This window comes from Chanos chanos, chromosome 10, assembly GCF_902362185.1.
Source record: "Chanos chanos chromosome 10, fChaCha1.1, whole genome shotgun sequence".
In the NCBI taxonomy this organism is placed as follows: Eukaryota; Metazoa; Chordata; class Actinopteri; order Gonorynchiformes; family Chanidae; genus Chanos; species Chanos chanos.
The window spans coordinates 36819162-36836653 of NC_044504.1; the positions used below are offsets into that span (position 1 = coordinate 36819162).

Sequence of the window (17492 nt, forward strand, 5' to 3'; positions counted from 1 at the left end):
ACTGACTTTAAACTAGCCCGAGATCCTTAAACGAAAAATAAATTAGTAAATGATTAGCTTACACTTTAGTGTCATGACCTGATCTGACTGTTATTCAGATTTTGGAATAGACTGAGTCACCTGTGGTCTCCTCCCTTACAGATATAGAAATACCTGTTTCCCTAAACGGAACCTGCACTAAAGAAAAGCTAACATTCATATGCTCTGATCAGTTAATCATTGTCTGGACACATATTTAACTAAACATGCAAGAGAGCTGTAGGTGTAACTGTGGAACAGCTGTACATTTCAGTGCAAGGCACTAGAAGGAACAAAGGAACAAGGAAATTGGACGCCATTCTTCCTATTTCTCCTTCCCTGTCCAGCTCTAATCAGGGCGTCTTCAGCTGGTTTCAGCCCTCACCTGTCAAACACCTGATAAGATCTATTTGATGGGCTTTTCAGCTGTGGATTTATACATTTCGAATACCAGCCTGTGTTAAGAGTGAAAGAAATGACTTGATAATTGTATCAGAAAGTATGAAGTAGCACTTAAAGGAACTGAATACACCGTTCTGTAAAAAAAAAAAAAAGAAAGAAAAGCGTAAGAGTAAACTACTGCAAATCCATACTGAATGATGACTAATGACAGGTGCTTAAAAAAGAATGCCAGGTATGGTGATATGAACGAATATGGATCCCCTTATACTTCAAAGGTCATTGGCTTCAGATAGTGAGAGCATAATCAGCTAGCACAGGTAGCGGCGAGCTCGAACTGTTAAGGTTGCTAAGGTAAGTGTAGCGCTGAAGATTAAATTGATTGGTAAACCTCACGAAGCACATTCCCACAACTCATCTCAGAATACCTGTGAGCCGTCTGTATGCTTTCAAGGCTTGGGTGTCCTCTTATTAATAAAAACAGTTTCCACAGAAACATGGCTTCCATGAAATTCACACCAAAGGTTTACACCACATTCTCCTGTGTTCTTCAAACGTTTTTCTTAACGTTGTTGTTGTTGTTGTTGTTGTTGTTGCTTCGGTCGTTTTGGAGGAGAGGAGCACTGAACACTTACACATCTCAAGAACTGCAGACTTTGATGAAACACAATGTGAGTAAAAAAAAGAAAAAATAGTGAGAGTAGGTCTGGTTCAAGTCCAGGAAAGTTCTCTGAGTTTTGAGAATCGCAGCACACCCTTAAATTCTGTCCACTGCCTATTCCAACTTTAGAGCTCATGTTTTTACTGTTCTTCTGCTACATTTTTGCTTTGAAAGTGTGCAGCGACTAAAAATATACCGGGATGAGACTCAGCAGATACAGCACGAGGAGAGAATACGGCAGCGATGGAGCCCAGCTCTGGCAAGATGAAGTGCTCTCCTCTGGCAGTCAGCAACAGCAGTTCCATCGAGGTTCGGTCTGGCATGTTGTTGTATTTGGCCTGTTAAACAAAGCACTGGAATTTGACCATAAATATGTGTCTCAGCAGATCAGCTTAGCTGTATCTACATCTATATCTAGCTATGTATCTATCTATCTATCTATCTGTGTGTGTGTGTGTGTGTGTATACACACACACACACATACATACATATATATATATATATATATATATATACACACACTACCTGGCGGTTTACAAGGTCCTTACCTTTTTTTTCTCTGTGTGTGTGTGTGTGTGTATGTATGTGTATATATATATATATATATATATATATATATATATATATATATATATATAATAAATATATATATATGGCGGTTTACAAGGTCTTTGTTTTTTTTTCTCTGTGTGTGTGTGTGTGTGTGTGTGTGTGTGTGTGTGTGTGTGATGAAGAATGAGAGTGTAAAGTGATGTGACAGAACTGTTTGTCTGCAGGTTTAGTCATGTCCTCCACAAGACCAAATGCACAGGCCAAAGTCTGAGGGTCTCGTGAACGGATGAATTTGGTTCTTCATCTGAATGAAAGAGGTGAGAGTGGACTGTTTGATTTCACTTCAGTGGAACAATGGCGGGGAGGAGAGGAGAGGAGAGGCCGAACTGGGCCAAGGTCATGTGTGATGCGACAGAATGATTTTGTGTAAACATCAATTCTCTCCTCATGGGTTTTTTTTTGTGTATGTATTTCATATACACAAGCACACGCAGGGAAAACAGAATTCATATCCATTCTGTAAGAGTATATTCACGGATGGATTTTGCCATACATAAGACAGGAATAGCCGTTTGTTAATTTGCAAGCGATGAAATGAGGAACAGAATTTATGTTTGATGACACATCTGATGGCAAAGAGTTACATGTGTGCATGGTCTAATTGGTTTAGTGGGTATTTCTACTATATGCTTCATAGATATTTTTTCTTTTATTTTAAGGTGAAACACCTGCTTTTAATATAAAGATTATTAATAGCTTGCAAAATCACAGCCATACATTGTGATCGTCCAGTAGAACTGTTATTTGTTTTTCATTGATTAAGACATGAGATAACACATACTCTCTGAAACTAAAGGAATCGGCGTAAAACTGGTTACATGTGTCTCCACACTCAGAGGCCTTAACTACTTCATTCACAGTGTTCTGTAGTTGGTGACCTTGTCAACAGGGGTTTGGATCCTGTCAAAACAACAATGTCGTAATCAAGTTATGTGTGGAAACACGATGGTTAATGATCTGACTCACTTTAAGTTCACATGGGTCATGCTCGGTGGCAGACAGATATGATTTACCTGGGTATGATAAAGGCCCTGGAGAAATGAATGAAAACGGTAACCGAGTCTGTTTGTGAGGCGCAGACATGCATGCCGTGAATTCTGTACGTCCAAGGAATTACACGAAAACGAGGTGTCCCGCACAGGACCTAAATATAGCCTAACTGAACAAACACCAGGATTGAAAGTTTGCCTGTTGTTAGAGCTGAGTTTAACGATTTCTTTTACGAGCAACATCGAAGTTCTCGCGTGGCACAATGCCAACCACAAGGGAAGCAGGCAAGCAAGCAAAACGCAAACTTCTACGTCTAGCTGTTCGCTGAGTTTAATTTATGTTTTTACACGTCTCATTGCGGAGTAATCCCGATGATCTACCTTTTGGTCTACATTTTCCATTCAATGAACGCTTACAGTAATCTGATGGCAGAATTTGTTATTGTTTAACCACGGCCAGTTAAAATCAGTAAAGAGTTTGTTGCCATAAAGTCATTGTCTATAAACATTTATGAATGTTCTTGTCACCCAGTGCACAGTATATCATTCGGTGCTATCTCTGATCTACTTTGTCAGTGTTTCTTATCAGTCCATGCTGTAAAGTCCTGGAGTGTCGGCAGAAACCCTCAGACGTAAGATACAGCACTTCCACCGAATACAACCTGTGTACCACTAAACAAAACCCGACCACTTGGTCACACACAATATGCAGCCAATATCAACACGCCATAAAACTCACCAAACCACTTCGCTCTGTGCTGTTTCACAGAGAACACATGTGAGACTTTGGCTTAGTCCGCTGCAGTCACACAACACACTCAACCCTGTGAAGTTAAAGAGAGTTTACAGCTATGCTAAAGCAGAGGAACGAGATTTACATAGTAAAAACAAACAAACAAACAAACAAACAAACAAAGAAACATACCAACAAGAGCATAGCAAGAAAGGCAATTAAATTCCAAACAGGGCAGACATTATTGAGTTTAAAGGGAAAGTTCACCTTTGTTGGCATAGGAACATCCTCTGGGCTTTGCGTCCATGTTGTTAACCTGACACAGTTATGTTATTTCAGGAGACCAGTATCTACCAGTGTTTTGATATTTACGTTTTGAAATCCAGTAAGCATGTCAGTCAGCGTGCAACTTTCATGGGCTGAATCTAAAACAGCCTCACATGTGCCTCAAAGCCCGGTAACACAAACCATTTCAATCCACCACCCGTGAGAGTTCACACACAATCAGCATATGTTACACAGAAGACCTTGAACTAAGAAGAAAACGGCTTTTTTTAACGACTTGACGTATTAATAGTTGTCTACCTGGAAATTCACCACCAAAATAGCAATCACCTCACATCACCAATCAAGGGAACTTTGAAACACGAGAATTTTTTGAGGAAAAATATGGGGGGAAAAAAAGCTGTTTGGAAAACCATTGAACCACATCCCCCAGTAGAAATGGGCAGTTCACTGCACACTGGGAATAATGTCTCTGTGGATATGTAAGGCTAAGCAGGATTATTAACGTTTAGCAGCAAATGTCAATTTTTGAAGCAGACAGGGTTTCTTTTTGAGTTCCTCTCTTGGAAATGCCTGTTTGGTGTTTATGACCAGTGTTTGAACACTTTTGTTGTTACATATACTGTACCTTACACAAATCATTTATCAGCAATGTCCTTCATGTTGATTAAGACAAAGTGAGCCATGGATGGAATAATAAATAACATTATTTACCATCGTTATGGTAAGCTTTGTTGTTTATTGTGTGGTTTCCATGGCACCCAAAGACAGGCACTTGGGCAGCCACAGCTAATCTGGTCCAATGGGCCCCTGATGAGAACTGAGCTATTATTTCTGGTCTGACGTGACCAGGTAAGGTCAATAAACATGCAGCTAATTCATCACAGTCCTGGTGACTCACCAACATCCAACACTGCAGTTTAAACAGCTTATATTTACCATTTCAGAGACAGATTTTCACAAACAGCAGATGTTTGTGAAACAACCATTTTTCAATTCTCTATGTGACGACGCCAGATCAAACATTTTTCTTTTCTTCTGCGGGTTTCCGTGTTCGTTTGCAGCGTTCATGGCAACTTTCGTGTCATAGAATTTGTTTGGGGCCGTGGATGTTTACCAGCGGAAAACTCTGAGATGTGAACACTGGAAAAAAAAAGAGTTTGTATGATTTTAGAGATTAAAACTTTATTTTTTGTTTTGTTTTGCTTTATTTGACAGCAAGTGAAGATACACTGAACTAGACCGTCACGGTGAATCGTATACGACTTATGATTAAACGTCCAATGCTCTAATCAGTTTTGTAAAATTATTTCGCGCTGTTCTAATGGGCCCTTTTAGCTCATCACTCTCTCTCCTTCGTGGTCCGCGCTATCCCGTTTTAGAAGCTGAAATGTGGCCAGTGTGTTTTGCTTTCGAGGACAGATGATTTCCTGAGATGGATAGGGATCCAGCACAGTCTGCTTTCTCTGTTCTGACAGTCAGTTTACAACAGAGAGAATAATTGCGGCAAGAATTCATCTGTCCAAACACACTAATTACCGCGTGAATTAATCTATCTGAACAGACCTGGTCCTGACCACCATGTGAGTGAAGTCAGGACGTACATCCGACATTCATCCTTCTGAATTTCTCCTCAGCGCAGGTACCCCTGTGTTCAGCTCACATATGATGTTTGCATAGAAGGTTGGAAAAAGCTGTTTATGACCCTTTGGTAACTATATGGTTTTAATAATGTTTATCTGCGAGGCACTTGTGGTGTGGCTTATCACGACTCATCCAAAGAGTATCTAATGACGAGGAGCTCTGCGGGAGAGCGTCACTATGGCATTTTCCCCTGTCTCGCTGATTTATAAACCAAGAGAGAGGTGTGTTTGTGTGTTTTAGAGCATCAATACGGTGGGAAGCTCTCCACAGAAACTGCACACGTTATTAAACACTGAGAAAAAAAAAGCAAGTGACAGAGATAGGGAGAGAGAGAGAGAGAGAGAGAGAGAGAGAGAGAGAGAAAGAGAGGGAGACCGTGGTGATGCAGGAGCAAGGAACTTGTACACTTACTAGAATGCGTTTTTTTCCATTTTAACCATTTTATCATTTTTACATATACTACAACTGTCCCATTGTCATATTGGACACCCAAGGTTTCCTTTTTTTTTTTTTTTAATACAGTCAGTCTGTTAGCAAACAACTCCAACGTTTCAGCACATGCAGATTCTGGGGCTGATTCACCGAGATGATTCTCAGTGTTCATGAATCTTACTTTTAACTAATATCCTATGTTCATGGAACAGCTGTTTTGTTTAAAAAGACTCTCACAAAGACATTCACATGAACTTGAAATTCAACAGTTCAGGCTACTTCTTAAGTTCTTAAGTTCTTAAGTTCGAAAACTCATTTGCTAATGGAAACATTTACAAATTTCCATTTACTAATGGAAATAAATATGCAGAATGATCCTAACATACCCCCTGTTTTTTCTTTCTTACTACCAGCATGTGTACTACCGGCTGTGCACCAAACTCAGTCAAAAGATTAAATATAATCATGATCAGACTCACAACTGGACAACTGCAACCCAATTCTTGAGAAGTCCACAAATTTGATCAGTATAGATAGATGTCCAGAGAGTACCAGAACTAACAAACTGACCCCGCATTTCTGTTGATTAATAGGCCCGTGAGTAAACAATGTGAAATAATAACGCAGCAGATCTAAACGTGATCTCAAAACGTCCATTTTCTCTTGTATTAGAAACAGAATAGAAACAGAGTCAGAAAAACACACACAGAGCGTGTGTGTGTGTGTGTGTGTGTGTGAGAGAGAGAGAGAGAGAGAGAGAGAGCAACAAGGAACATTAGACTATGGACATTAAAACATACATTGATCATTCAGAATACTACACCTGCTGCGCGGTCACGCGAATCTATTGTGTGGCAGATAAAACAAAACTTGGCATCATGTTGCATAGCGAGACGGCGCGGGAGTGATCTGGTTAATTCTGATAGAGGGCATTCAATCTGCACTATAATCTCAATTTTACGGTCGTGTGTAAATCAAAGGTCCCGGTAACTAGGGTCGACAAGGTTTAGTTTGCTCTCAAGACTAGGAACAAAAGTCTCTTCCACTTCACCTTTTCGGTGTGATGGCCGGCTGTGTGATACTTACCGTCCGTCAGACTTTTATGTAATTCCTTTTTGCTTCCACATTAATTTGGGATTGGACAGATCGTGTGTTACACGCACACAGTGAAGTAGACGACGGATGGTTCCTCCGCGAACATACTTGTCAAAATACGTTGCTCATCACCAAGCGTGTAATGAGACAGAAAATATCGCAGAAGCCGGACTGTTCATAGGAGTGATATCAGAGGTCTTTATCGGATTGTTATCTGCATAACGTCTCGATTTTTTCTCTTGGACTGTAGATGAAGATAACTGCGTACTTGTGCGAAGTCGCTTTTGCGGCTCTACTACACTTTTTTTCTCACGTGAGTCAAATCCTTAAATGATTTCGAATGCTTCATATAGTGACTGATTATCTCATGTATTCCTCACCGTGGAGCTTCAGAGTCATACTGTAACGTGTCGTTAAGATTAAACATGACTCGTGCCATCCGGCGACAGAGAAAGAAAGAAAGAAAGAAAGAAAGAAAGAAAAAGAAAGATGAACAGACTTGCATCAAAATTAATGTTTTAAATGAATGTGTTAAATTAATTTATGTAGAATGTAGAATAATCCTGATGCAATCGAAGATTTTCGCGTGCACATGAGTCTGTATGTGTATCTGTATCCATGGCATAATACTGAATTTAACGGTGGCACTTATACAACATCCAGATTCTTAATGTTTATTTGTTTGGTTTGCATTTTGCCTGTCTAGAAAGTCGCTTTGGATAAAAGCGTCTACTAATTGAATAAATGTAAGGTGGTGAATTTGTCAAACGCTGACTGACTCGGCACTACTTTGACTACTTTGCCGCTAAATTATTCTTTATCCGAGCCTAAAAAGTGCCACACTTGCGTCATGTCACTAGAATACTGAAGATGCCAGCATTGTTTTGCATTTGTCTCTTAACTGCTTCTGTTGGTGTGTAGTGAGAAACGAGTCTGATTTTTTTTTCTCTTTTGCTTGAAATTTGAAGGTAAGGGCCATCCCTCCAGAATGCGATCCGGATTTCATCACATTCAAAGAGGAAGAGAGTTGCAACGATGCGATCCGTCAAGACAACCTGACCCTCACCGGATCCACACAAGCAGGTAACTGATGAAGTCTATGTGGCTGGCATGCGAAGTTCAGAGAGAGGACAAGAGATTGCTTCCAAGGCAGCTGCGAGGTATTTTAGTCCTGTAAAAAAAAAAAAAAAAAGCCAACAAGCAAATAACAAAGGTCAGCTCCTATACAAGCAGATACTGTCCTAAACGATTTCGGAAGTTAACTTAACGGATTTGTACACGTGTGTGTGTGTGTGTGTGTGTGTGCTAAGCTGTAGAGAAACACAGTGATTATCATTCATCTCTTCTCCTTTGGTTGCTCTAATGTGATATGGAGGGGAAAGCGTGGCAATGACCTCCATAATTTGAAACTTACTGTCACATATCACATTATTATCACATTACACACACAGCCCCCTTGGCTCCTAAGAAGTAGACGGCCATCCATTGTGGGAAATGCGTCCGGCAGTCATTCACTGGGTGCATGTTTTTTTCCCCTTCCTCTCTGCAAACAGCTGATATAGGATCAGTTTATTCTGCACATTCCATACAGACAAACAAGGCCAGATTTACTATTTCCTACAGTTTTGTGCAATTGACATGAAATTGCTGTGGTATTCAAAGTTGTTCGGAGTTTGTTTCTGTGTGTGTTCGTTTGTTTCACTTGCGTGAAGTCTGGCAGCATTCCCGCGTCTGCTTTACTACACCGCTAAAAAAAAAAATTGCTTTGTCATGCTGTCGAAAAATGTTGATGCCATATGAAAGAGCATTAACTTGCAGAATATCTGTGCTCACTGATGAAAATGACACCTACACTTTTAGAGAGAAGATGTTTTATTTATTTTTTTAAAGTCTGGTCATTTTACGGTCCTTGAGTTTTTAAATGGCGTAGTTTTCCAGTGGCTTGCAGGGTTGAATGGTTTATGTATGTTGTATGTTGCGGTGACGTAAAGGCGATCAGGGCCGACTGGTTTTAAAGGCCGCTGCATAAATCTTTCAATACACATACAGTAATGTGGAATACTTAAACTACAAATATTTGCAAACCTTAGAGGGGAGCGATGTTTTTACTCTTATTATTATTATTCATAATAATAACATTCCTGGGACTAAACCAACAGCCAGCGCTCTTGTTTGAATGTAGCCACACCTGTAAGAGTGAAAATTGGTATAGTCCATATAGCCAAGGTCATATTTCACCTGTGCTCAGAAAACCCTTATCGCCGCTCCTGATGGCCTGGAGGTGAGAAAGTGAAGGAACTGTTTTTGCATTATGTTGCACAGGAAACAGTCAATATCGCCATGTCATTCTCAAAGGCGCGGTATGGGCAACACCGACCGAGAGTGCAACTCCTCAGTACCAAGCTCACATGAGGACCTGATGTTTCGCTCTGTATTTCACGTGGGCTTGCAGAAGTACTTCAACAAGTCTCAGTTACTTGGCACAGCACATAAAACAAAAGTGAAACTTACAATAACAGTATCGTAAGATGCTTTTTCCTGACATTTCTCAGAGGTAGAGGGAGAGAGCACTTTGGAATCACATTCTCTCATTCATGTGTGCAAAGAGAGAGAGAGAGAGAGAGAGAGAGAGTATATCCATTGAGGATACATCCATTTAGTTTCAAGTGGCGAACGTCCTCCATTTCCTGATTGATTACATAAAACTTATCTGGCATGGAATCCAAACGCGTATCCTCAGGTGTCCCACACAGTCATAAACTTGATTGAAGTCTATCCGCAGGTAAGGTCAGCAGTCTAATACAGTCTGAATATTTTTGAAACAGCTCATAAAACATCCGAGTTGACGTTTTTAAAAAAATATGTTGCAATGTTTTAAGGCCAGTCGTAGGATGTTAAAAGCAATTTGTCAAACTTTTTTTTTTTTGTAACCAGAAATAAAATGTCTTTTCGAGTTGTAGATCAAGCCTCATTAGACAGCAGCTGGCACAGAACTGGCCCAGTGTTGTTGGGGTTTTTTTTTTGTTGTTTGTTTTGTTTTGTTTTTTGAACAAATGCTTGGGCACCACCTAGTGGCATTCATTTTTCTCTCCTAATTAGTCTCCTTTTAAGAATCTGACTAATTAACGACAGCTGGAACATTGAAAATTGTAATATCAGATGTTTAGCAAAGGAGTATAAGGGGAACATGGGGCGTTTTCGTTCTCACTGTTTTTGTGACTCAGTGACAGGACTGTTAAAGCCGTCATTGGGTAATTCACCTTTTTCACTGAGCTGTTTATTGCTTCACCTCCCTTCAAGATCTATGCGCAGGAGGTTAACTGCGCCGCTAACTGTACACCTACAAAACAAAAACACAGAACTGTAACAGCCTTGCAGTCAGGTGCATTAGGCTAAAGAGTGCTACCCTCAGTGACGGCTCGGTGTCTTATTCCTCTCCTGCCCCCAGAATGCGGCGTCTTCTGGGACCACTTCAACTGCTGGCCGCGGGCAAAGGTCGGGGAGACCGTCCCGCAGCCGTGTCCCCGATTCCTGCGGGTCAAAGGTACAGTCACAGAACCTGGAACAACTCCTGTCGTCGGCCCAGGTCTTATCGTTCGGCGCTCCTGATCAGGAGGGGTAAAGGTGGATGAGCGTCAACAAAGAGCTCCATATATATGAGATATTACCCAATGCTTAAAGGGACTTTCAGTTTTACAGTATAGTAAAAAGCAATCAACGAGAAATGAGGGGGAGGAGCAACATGAACATGCATTGCAACTCTTACTTTTCAGAATAGACACGCTGGGCCGTTAAAACAAGTTTAAGTGACATTATTAAAACTCATGGATCGCTGTAGTGAACCTACAGTCTGAAAATCTTCTATAGGGTTGTACATGTCTAAGGCTTTGCATAGAAGCTGTAGGTTTGTGGAGGTGTAATGTGTGAAGGGGTCGTACGTGGATGTATGTGCGTGTCATCCGTAATGAGGTGATGTCATAATGACCATCCATAATGAGGTGACGTCATAATGACTCTCCCTGTGTTACAGGCAGCGTGATGAGGAACTGCACAGAGCAAGGCTGGACGGAACCATTCCCACCATATGACACTGCCTGTGGACACCTACTCAATGACAGTTTCTACATCTCCTCAGAGGTGTGTGTGTATGTGTATAGATATGTATGAATAAAAATCTGACATGTCACCTATCCGTAGAGGCAAAATTCATGTCAGGCTTGGAAAATGCATGAACTTAAAATTAAAACAGCGTTTCACCCACCCTTGCTAAAACACACACACACATACACATGTACGCACGCACACACACACACACACACACACTCATATGCAGCAGCCCACAGAGTGTAGTCAACTGAGCTCCGTCTTGGCATTGTCTGATGTTCTGCAGATGCTGGTGTCTCACGAGTACTTCCTCTTTGTGAAAGTCATGTACACTGTGGGCTACACCGTGTCTCTCATCTCCCTGACCATCGCTATCATCATGCTGTGTTTGTTCAGGTAAGAGCCGCATCTCATCTCTCCGCCGTGTCACTTCAGCACGGCCGTGTCCAGCTGGTCCCAGACAAGTGCGCTGCTGTGCTGGGTTATGTGCTTTTTTTTTTTTTTCTTTCGGATGAAACGCTACCGGTTTTGACGGGCTCATCAGTGGCCTCTTTCTCCACAGGAAACTTCACTGCACGAGGAACTATATTCACATCCAGCTTTTCGTGTCCTTCATCCTCAGAGCGATCTTCATCTTCATCAGAGACTCTGCGTTGCAACCATCAGAAGACTACTATTTCTGTGACTCCCATCCGGTATTACATCACAGCTCTATTACATTACATGTATTGCTTTACATTAGATTTCTCCAATTTAGCAGATGCTTTTATCCAAAGTGACTTCCAATAGAGGCAGAGTACAAAATGAGCATGGAGTCATGCCTGCTCATGTCTCTCTCCCCAAGCAATTTGGTCAGTTCCCCCTCACAAATTTCTGCATCGTCGCAACATTCGAATAACTGATCGTTTCAGTCAGCCGTCCATCTCCACGATCACTGAATAAGCCAGCGTTCCCACATGACCGCGGCGAAGGCGTCAGACCAACAGCTGGTCTGTTTGACAACCAGTCTCGGCCTCTCCCTCGAACGGCAGGAAGTGGAATGTCGTCGAACGACAAAACGAGTCTATTTTTGTCGGGTTTGAATGAAGCGATTGTTGTGGTTTGGGTGTCTCTGTGTTCTCTGACCCTTCCCTGTCGTCTTCAGCCTGGCTGCAAGGTGGCCCTCATGTTCTCCAACTACTGCATCCTGGCCAACTACAGCTGGCTGCTGGTGGAGGGCCACTACCTGCACAGCCTGATCAACATCTCAATCTACTCCCAGAAGAAATGTCTCCACTGGTACATCCTGCTTGGCTGGGGTCTGTACATCCTCCACTCCACCCCCCCCACCCCCCACCCCCCAGTTCCCCAGTCTGGGTCTGTTTTTCAGGGAGGGTGGGGAGAAGGGGGAAGAAGGGGGGGGGGGCATGACAAGTGTTTACAAACAGGATGGAACCTCTTGAGATGTATTTCCCAATTGTATGTGGGATGAGGTCAAATTGACATTGGACCCTGTTGTCCTTTTGCTGTCCTTCACTGAGATTTCACCAGAACTCTACAAAACCCTAAAAAGTATGACGTAGATTAACAAAGATTAACAGCTAAAATGTACAATAGGATTCGCCGTAAGCGGTACTGAAGACACCGGATATTATGAGATGATCGTAGTCTGTCTGAGTAGAATCAAAGGAACTGCTGAAGCGATGAATTGAACTATCCTTTTTCTGTTTGCATTTAAAAATCGCTGTCCTCGGCAGGGTTGCAATCCTCCCAAACCAAGCTCCAGTTCATTTGTCCCCTCGAACATGTTAGGTTGTTCTCTGTGAGAGCATGAATAATCGCTGCTTCTGATTTGTCCCACAGGTATTCCCATGGTCATCATAACAGCTTGGAGTGTGGCCAAATACCTCTATGAGGACGAGGGGTCAGTTCATTCTCTCGCTTATACTACACAGACTCTCAACGCGTGGCCGCTTAATATGCAACGTAACTCTGCCTTATGTAAAGGAAATGTTGTGCATTTGATCTGCCCCTCTGCACATCTGAAATCTGAAAACCTAAACACAAAGCCACGCAAAAAAAACGAAATATTATTTAAAGCTATGGCGTTGCTGTAATGGTTTGGAGTGCACGTGAAATTGTAAACACTTCATTAAAACTTTATTCCCCCTGTTGCTGAGGGATAAATCTTCTGACACTATTCAAATAATCAACAGAGGCGCATTCGGTTAAACAACCTATAAAACACCCAGGCCTCGAGAGGGAGGGAAGACTCTGTAATTAATTGGATATCTTCACAGTATAAACGATGTCTGTGTAATGTTATAGTGTTTGTATGTGTATGTGTAAAGAACTTAAAAAGGAACAGCATTGCTGTTCCTTCCCTTTCAATGCCTTTTTTCTCTGTGTGAAACTGAAACACCACTTCATGGCGGTAGCGTGCCGTCGCGGGTTACTGAATTGCTGACTCACCATCGCAAGCATCAACCTCAGAGATCTTTTAAAACGAACTGGTTTTATACCTGCATATGGTATGGCACTGCGTCTTACTGCCTGCATGTGTCTGTGTTTGTGTGTGTGTGTGTGTGTGTGTGTGTGTGTGTTTGTGTGTGTGTGTGTGTGTGTGTGTGCGCGTGTGTGTGTGTGTTTGTGTGTGTGTGTGTGTGTGTGTGTGTGTGCGCGCGCGTGTGTGTGTGTGTGTGTGTGTGTGTGCGTGTGTGTGTGCGTGTATGTGTGTGTGTGTGTGTGTTGTAGGTGCTGGGAGACAAGAAGCCATAGCTGGATCTGGTGGATCCTAAGGGTTCCTGTCATCCTCTTTATTATTGTCTGTATCTCAAATTTACATGCTGTTTTATATACTTTTTACTGTTCATTTCTGTATTTATTCATCTGTTCTCTTCCAAAGCCAGTTCATTTTAAATGAGTGAAACGATAAAAACTCTTTTACAGGTAAACGTGTTGTTTTTCATATGCATCATAAGGACACTGGTTGGCAAGCTCAGGACACCAGATATGCACGGACATGAATTCACGCAGTGCAAGTGAGTACACATGCTGGCCAGTGTCACAAAAGTATTACCAGTGCAAAAGGCACCATTTAAACAAGAGGAAACCACACCAAAAACCCTTCCATAAACACAGGCCTGTTCATGGAACAAAGTTTTGGTGTGGCTAATTCATAACAGATCTAAACACAGCTTTATAATTTCATAATTTAGACGACTTGGCTTCATGTCACCATCAACCAGAAGAAGAAGAAGAAAAAGAGCTTTATTTGTCGCACACACTGAGCAGTGAAATGCAGCATTTGCGTTTAACCCATCCTAACACCAGTGAGCACACACACACACACATACACACACACACACACACACACACACACATACACACACACACACACACTATGAGCTATGAGCAGTGGGTAGCTGCTGCCTGTGCCATTGCCTGGGGACGGGCTACAGGTCTTTTTGCCAGGGCCTTGGTCAAATTCACTGAAAGGAGTAGTAAGGGCCTTAGAACCCAGGGCCTTCCTGCTGTGAGGCAACAGTGTTTGCCACCAAACCACCGTGAAGCCCCTTCACAATTCACAATATGGGCTGAACAGTCTAGCTTTGAAGTTTACACTGGGAGACGTTAGGTTCTGTCTTTGTGATCTTCTTCTTCTTCTTCTTCTTCTTCTTCTTGGTGGTGGTGGTGCTGGTGTTGTTGTTGTTTTTGTTGTTGTTGTTGTTGTTATTGTTGTTGGTGGTGGCGGTGGCGGTGTTGTCATATGATTTTATAACATGTGAATATGAAGTAGCACTGTTGTTGTTGTTGCTGTTTTATGGTTTTATCACAGATGGATATGTCTCTGTTGAATTGTCTTCTCACATCCATTGACTCATCCTATCTCTCCGTCTGCAGGAAACTAGCCAAGTCTACCTTTCTCCTAGTGTCACTCTTTGGCATTCAGTATATCCTGTTTGCATTCTTCCCTGACAAAGTCAGTGTCCTGACCTTCAAAATCTGGAATTTTATTGAGTTGGCCTTGGCCTCCACACAGGTGACGATCTAATCTTACTTCGGTGTGTGATATTTTTAGCACACGAATTATGTTTCATATAAACTTCATCATTTCTTCTCATGTCTGTTACAGGGCTTCATTGTGGCTGTACTTTATTGTTTCTTAAACGGGGAGGTGAGTCACTGAACTGTAAAACGTCAAATCCATTTCTAAATTGTAATAAATGTTGAGTCATGTAAATTCATTGTACAGCTAAGTAATTAAATGAAAGAATGACTTATTCAGTTCATTCATAAAACATATATATATATATATATATATAACCAGGTAAGTTCAGGAAGAAAGAGGAAAAATCAGAAATTGGGCTGAATGAATCTGAAAATCTTAATTCACTTTAAAAAAATTAAATTACTTTCCGTGTGCATATATTTATCTTTTTAACTCTGACATTAAAACTGCAGTGTGGTTTATATGACACATGAAACATAGACCTCCACAGAGACTTCATTCATTACCTCTGTGTTTGAAAATTCAATCATCAGTCCTGTTTGAGTCAGTACCAATGTGCGTCAAGCGTAATGTGAAATCGATGCAGATTTGGTTTTATGTAGTTTCACCGTTAGTGACTTACCGTCCTCTGATTTGATTTGACGGATTTTTTTTTTTCGTCATTACGACCCTGACCAATGGCAGGTGCAGAACGAGGTCCAGAGGCGTTGGCGGAAGTGGCGGCTGAGTCAGAGTCTCCATGGCGACCCTAAAACCCACCACAGCTCTCTGAGTCACAGCGGTCTCCCCCCCACACAGATCTCCCTGCTACCACGCGCCCCCACCGTCCACAACTCCAGTTTGGCCTGAGAAGACACCTTCAACGTTGCCAGTTTGGTCAAAAACCTTTTCCAGGTCCAGCTCCGGCGAAACAACTCAACCATCAACTACCAAAGCCTGAGGAGCTCTGGAAGGGTCTCCACCTCATTGGCTAACCCCACTCCGCACTCCGACAGTTTCATTTTCCAGTTCCACCTTTCAGACCTCACGGCCACACAAACCCGCTCACCCGACATCACTCTTCGGGATAGCATCTCATGGAAGTTCCTGTTTGGTTTAAATCAGCGACGTAACCGCTGCAGTCTGGGGAGGCCATATCGAAGAAAGCATCACTGTTCTCTCTCTCTGTTTGAACTACCAGCAGCCACTGCTTCATCAGCTCGGTGGAAGTTTGGATTCAGGAGTCATATTTAATCTTCACTGAACATATCCTAGGTGAAACATGCATGTGTGTGTGTATATGAAGTGGTTCAGCTGCAGAGAGACATAAAAGTTTCACTACCTACATTCATTTCTTAGCTCTCAAAAAAAAAAAAGTTTGATCATTCCTATCCAGGAAAAGGACGGAAGGTTTCTGTGCATCACCTAGTGGCTAAAAACGGTATAGCATGTAACTAATCATGAGTGACTTCTACTGCATGTCCTCTTCCTCAGACAGAGACACACATGAGACACACACACAAAAGCACACACACACACACACACACACTCCATCCCTTTGATTGGACAATGACAGTTGGCTTCTAAAAGCCTTGGATTATTTATTGACGTTGTATACGTGTACTGAGTCAGTTTCCTCTTTCTGATAGCACTGTAAATTTGAGCATCACTACTGTGTACACAGGAGTCTGTGTAATAAAGTGAAATGATATTAATGTGACATCAGGGTTGCCAGAGCCACGGGGTTCATGCCAATTTCTGCCACTTTACAAATGCAAGCTGCATGTGGTGCGTTTCTTTTGGGGGGGGGGGGGGCATCGTTTTTAGCGTAGGTTACAGCTGCAAGGGAACTAATTTCTCTGTGCACTCTTCATCTAAATCCATTGACTTTTCCACGAGTATGTACGCTAACATGCAGTGAGGTTAAATCGTGTATGGATATTGTGGATACTATAGTAATAGTCTATAGGGTCTGCACAGTGTAACACAGTCATGGCATTGGTCTCAAAATCGTGGGTCCACTACAGTCAATAAGACACACAAGTCATCAGAGCTTCCACGTTCATTTTCCATTTTCCAGGTTTTGAATAAAACATATGTTTAGAGAGGCAGCTGTGGCTATTTCTACCGTATCATTTTCAGGGCCTGCAGTTACTTTACTATTAACTTTAGGTACCGTGATTACACATGACCTAGAACACTCACTTTGGGCTAGTTTTTTGGCAGCCTGTGGCCTAAGGGTTACAGAAGCGGTTCGTTAGAGAACCCGTTTGACTCCCAAGACCGGCGGTAAAAACATCCACGGCTGAGGTGCCCTTGGGCAAGGCACATAAGCCTCAGCTGTCTCACCGGGCACAGGTGTGCTGCCCACTGCTCCTGCGCCCAGTGGCTGTGTGTGCACTCACCACTGGTGTGTAAGGATGGGTTTAATGCAGAGGTCAAATTCACTGCTCACTGTGTGTGTGTGTGCCTGTGTGTTTGTGCGATCACGCAGATTTAATCTTAATCTTTTAGGCCCTCATTCGGAGGATTACAGGCAGTTTTTGGAGA

At 42.1% G+C, this 17492-nt stretch overlaps 1 protein-coding gene across 1 annotated transcript; it reads left to right on the plus strand.

Annotated features, from left to right (window-relative positions):
- The first annotated feature begins 1278 nt into the window (after nt 1-1278).
- On the plus strand, nt 1279-15812 carry sctr (secretin receptor). Its single transcript, XM_030787627.1, has 13 exons — nt 1279-1392; nt 7837-7951; nt 10317-10412; nt 10899-11005; nt 11259-11368; nt 11535-11667; nt 12117-12270; nt 12815-12875; nt 13706-13775; nt 13901-13992; nt 14855-14993; nt 15087-15128; nt 15648-15812. Exons 1-13 carry the CDS (start codon nt 1279-1281, stop codon nt 15810-15812), a joined length of 1398 nt encoding a protein of 465 aa, XP_030643487.1.
- The last annotated feature ends 1680 nt before the right edge of the window (nt 15813-17492 follow it).

Bases quoted from the DNA above. Each gene is read 5' to 3' on its own strand.
- sctr (XM_030787627.1), top strand. From the start codon at position 1,279: ATGAGACTCAGCAGATACAGCACGAGGAGAGAATACGGCAGCGATGGA. The intron at 11,369-11,534 runs GTAAGAGCCGCA...CTTTCTCCACAG, and splicing joins ATCATGCTGTGTTTGTTCAG to GAAACTTCACTGCACGAGGA. The intron at 12,271-12,814 runs GTCTGTACATCC...TTTGTCCCACAG, and splicing joins GTACATCCTGCTTGGCTGGG to GTATTCCCATGGTCATCATA.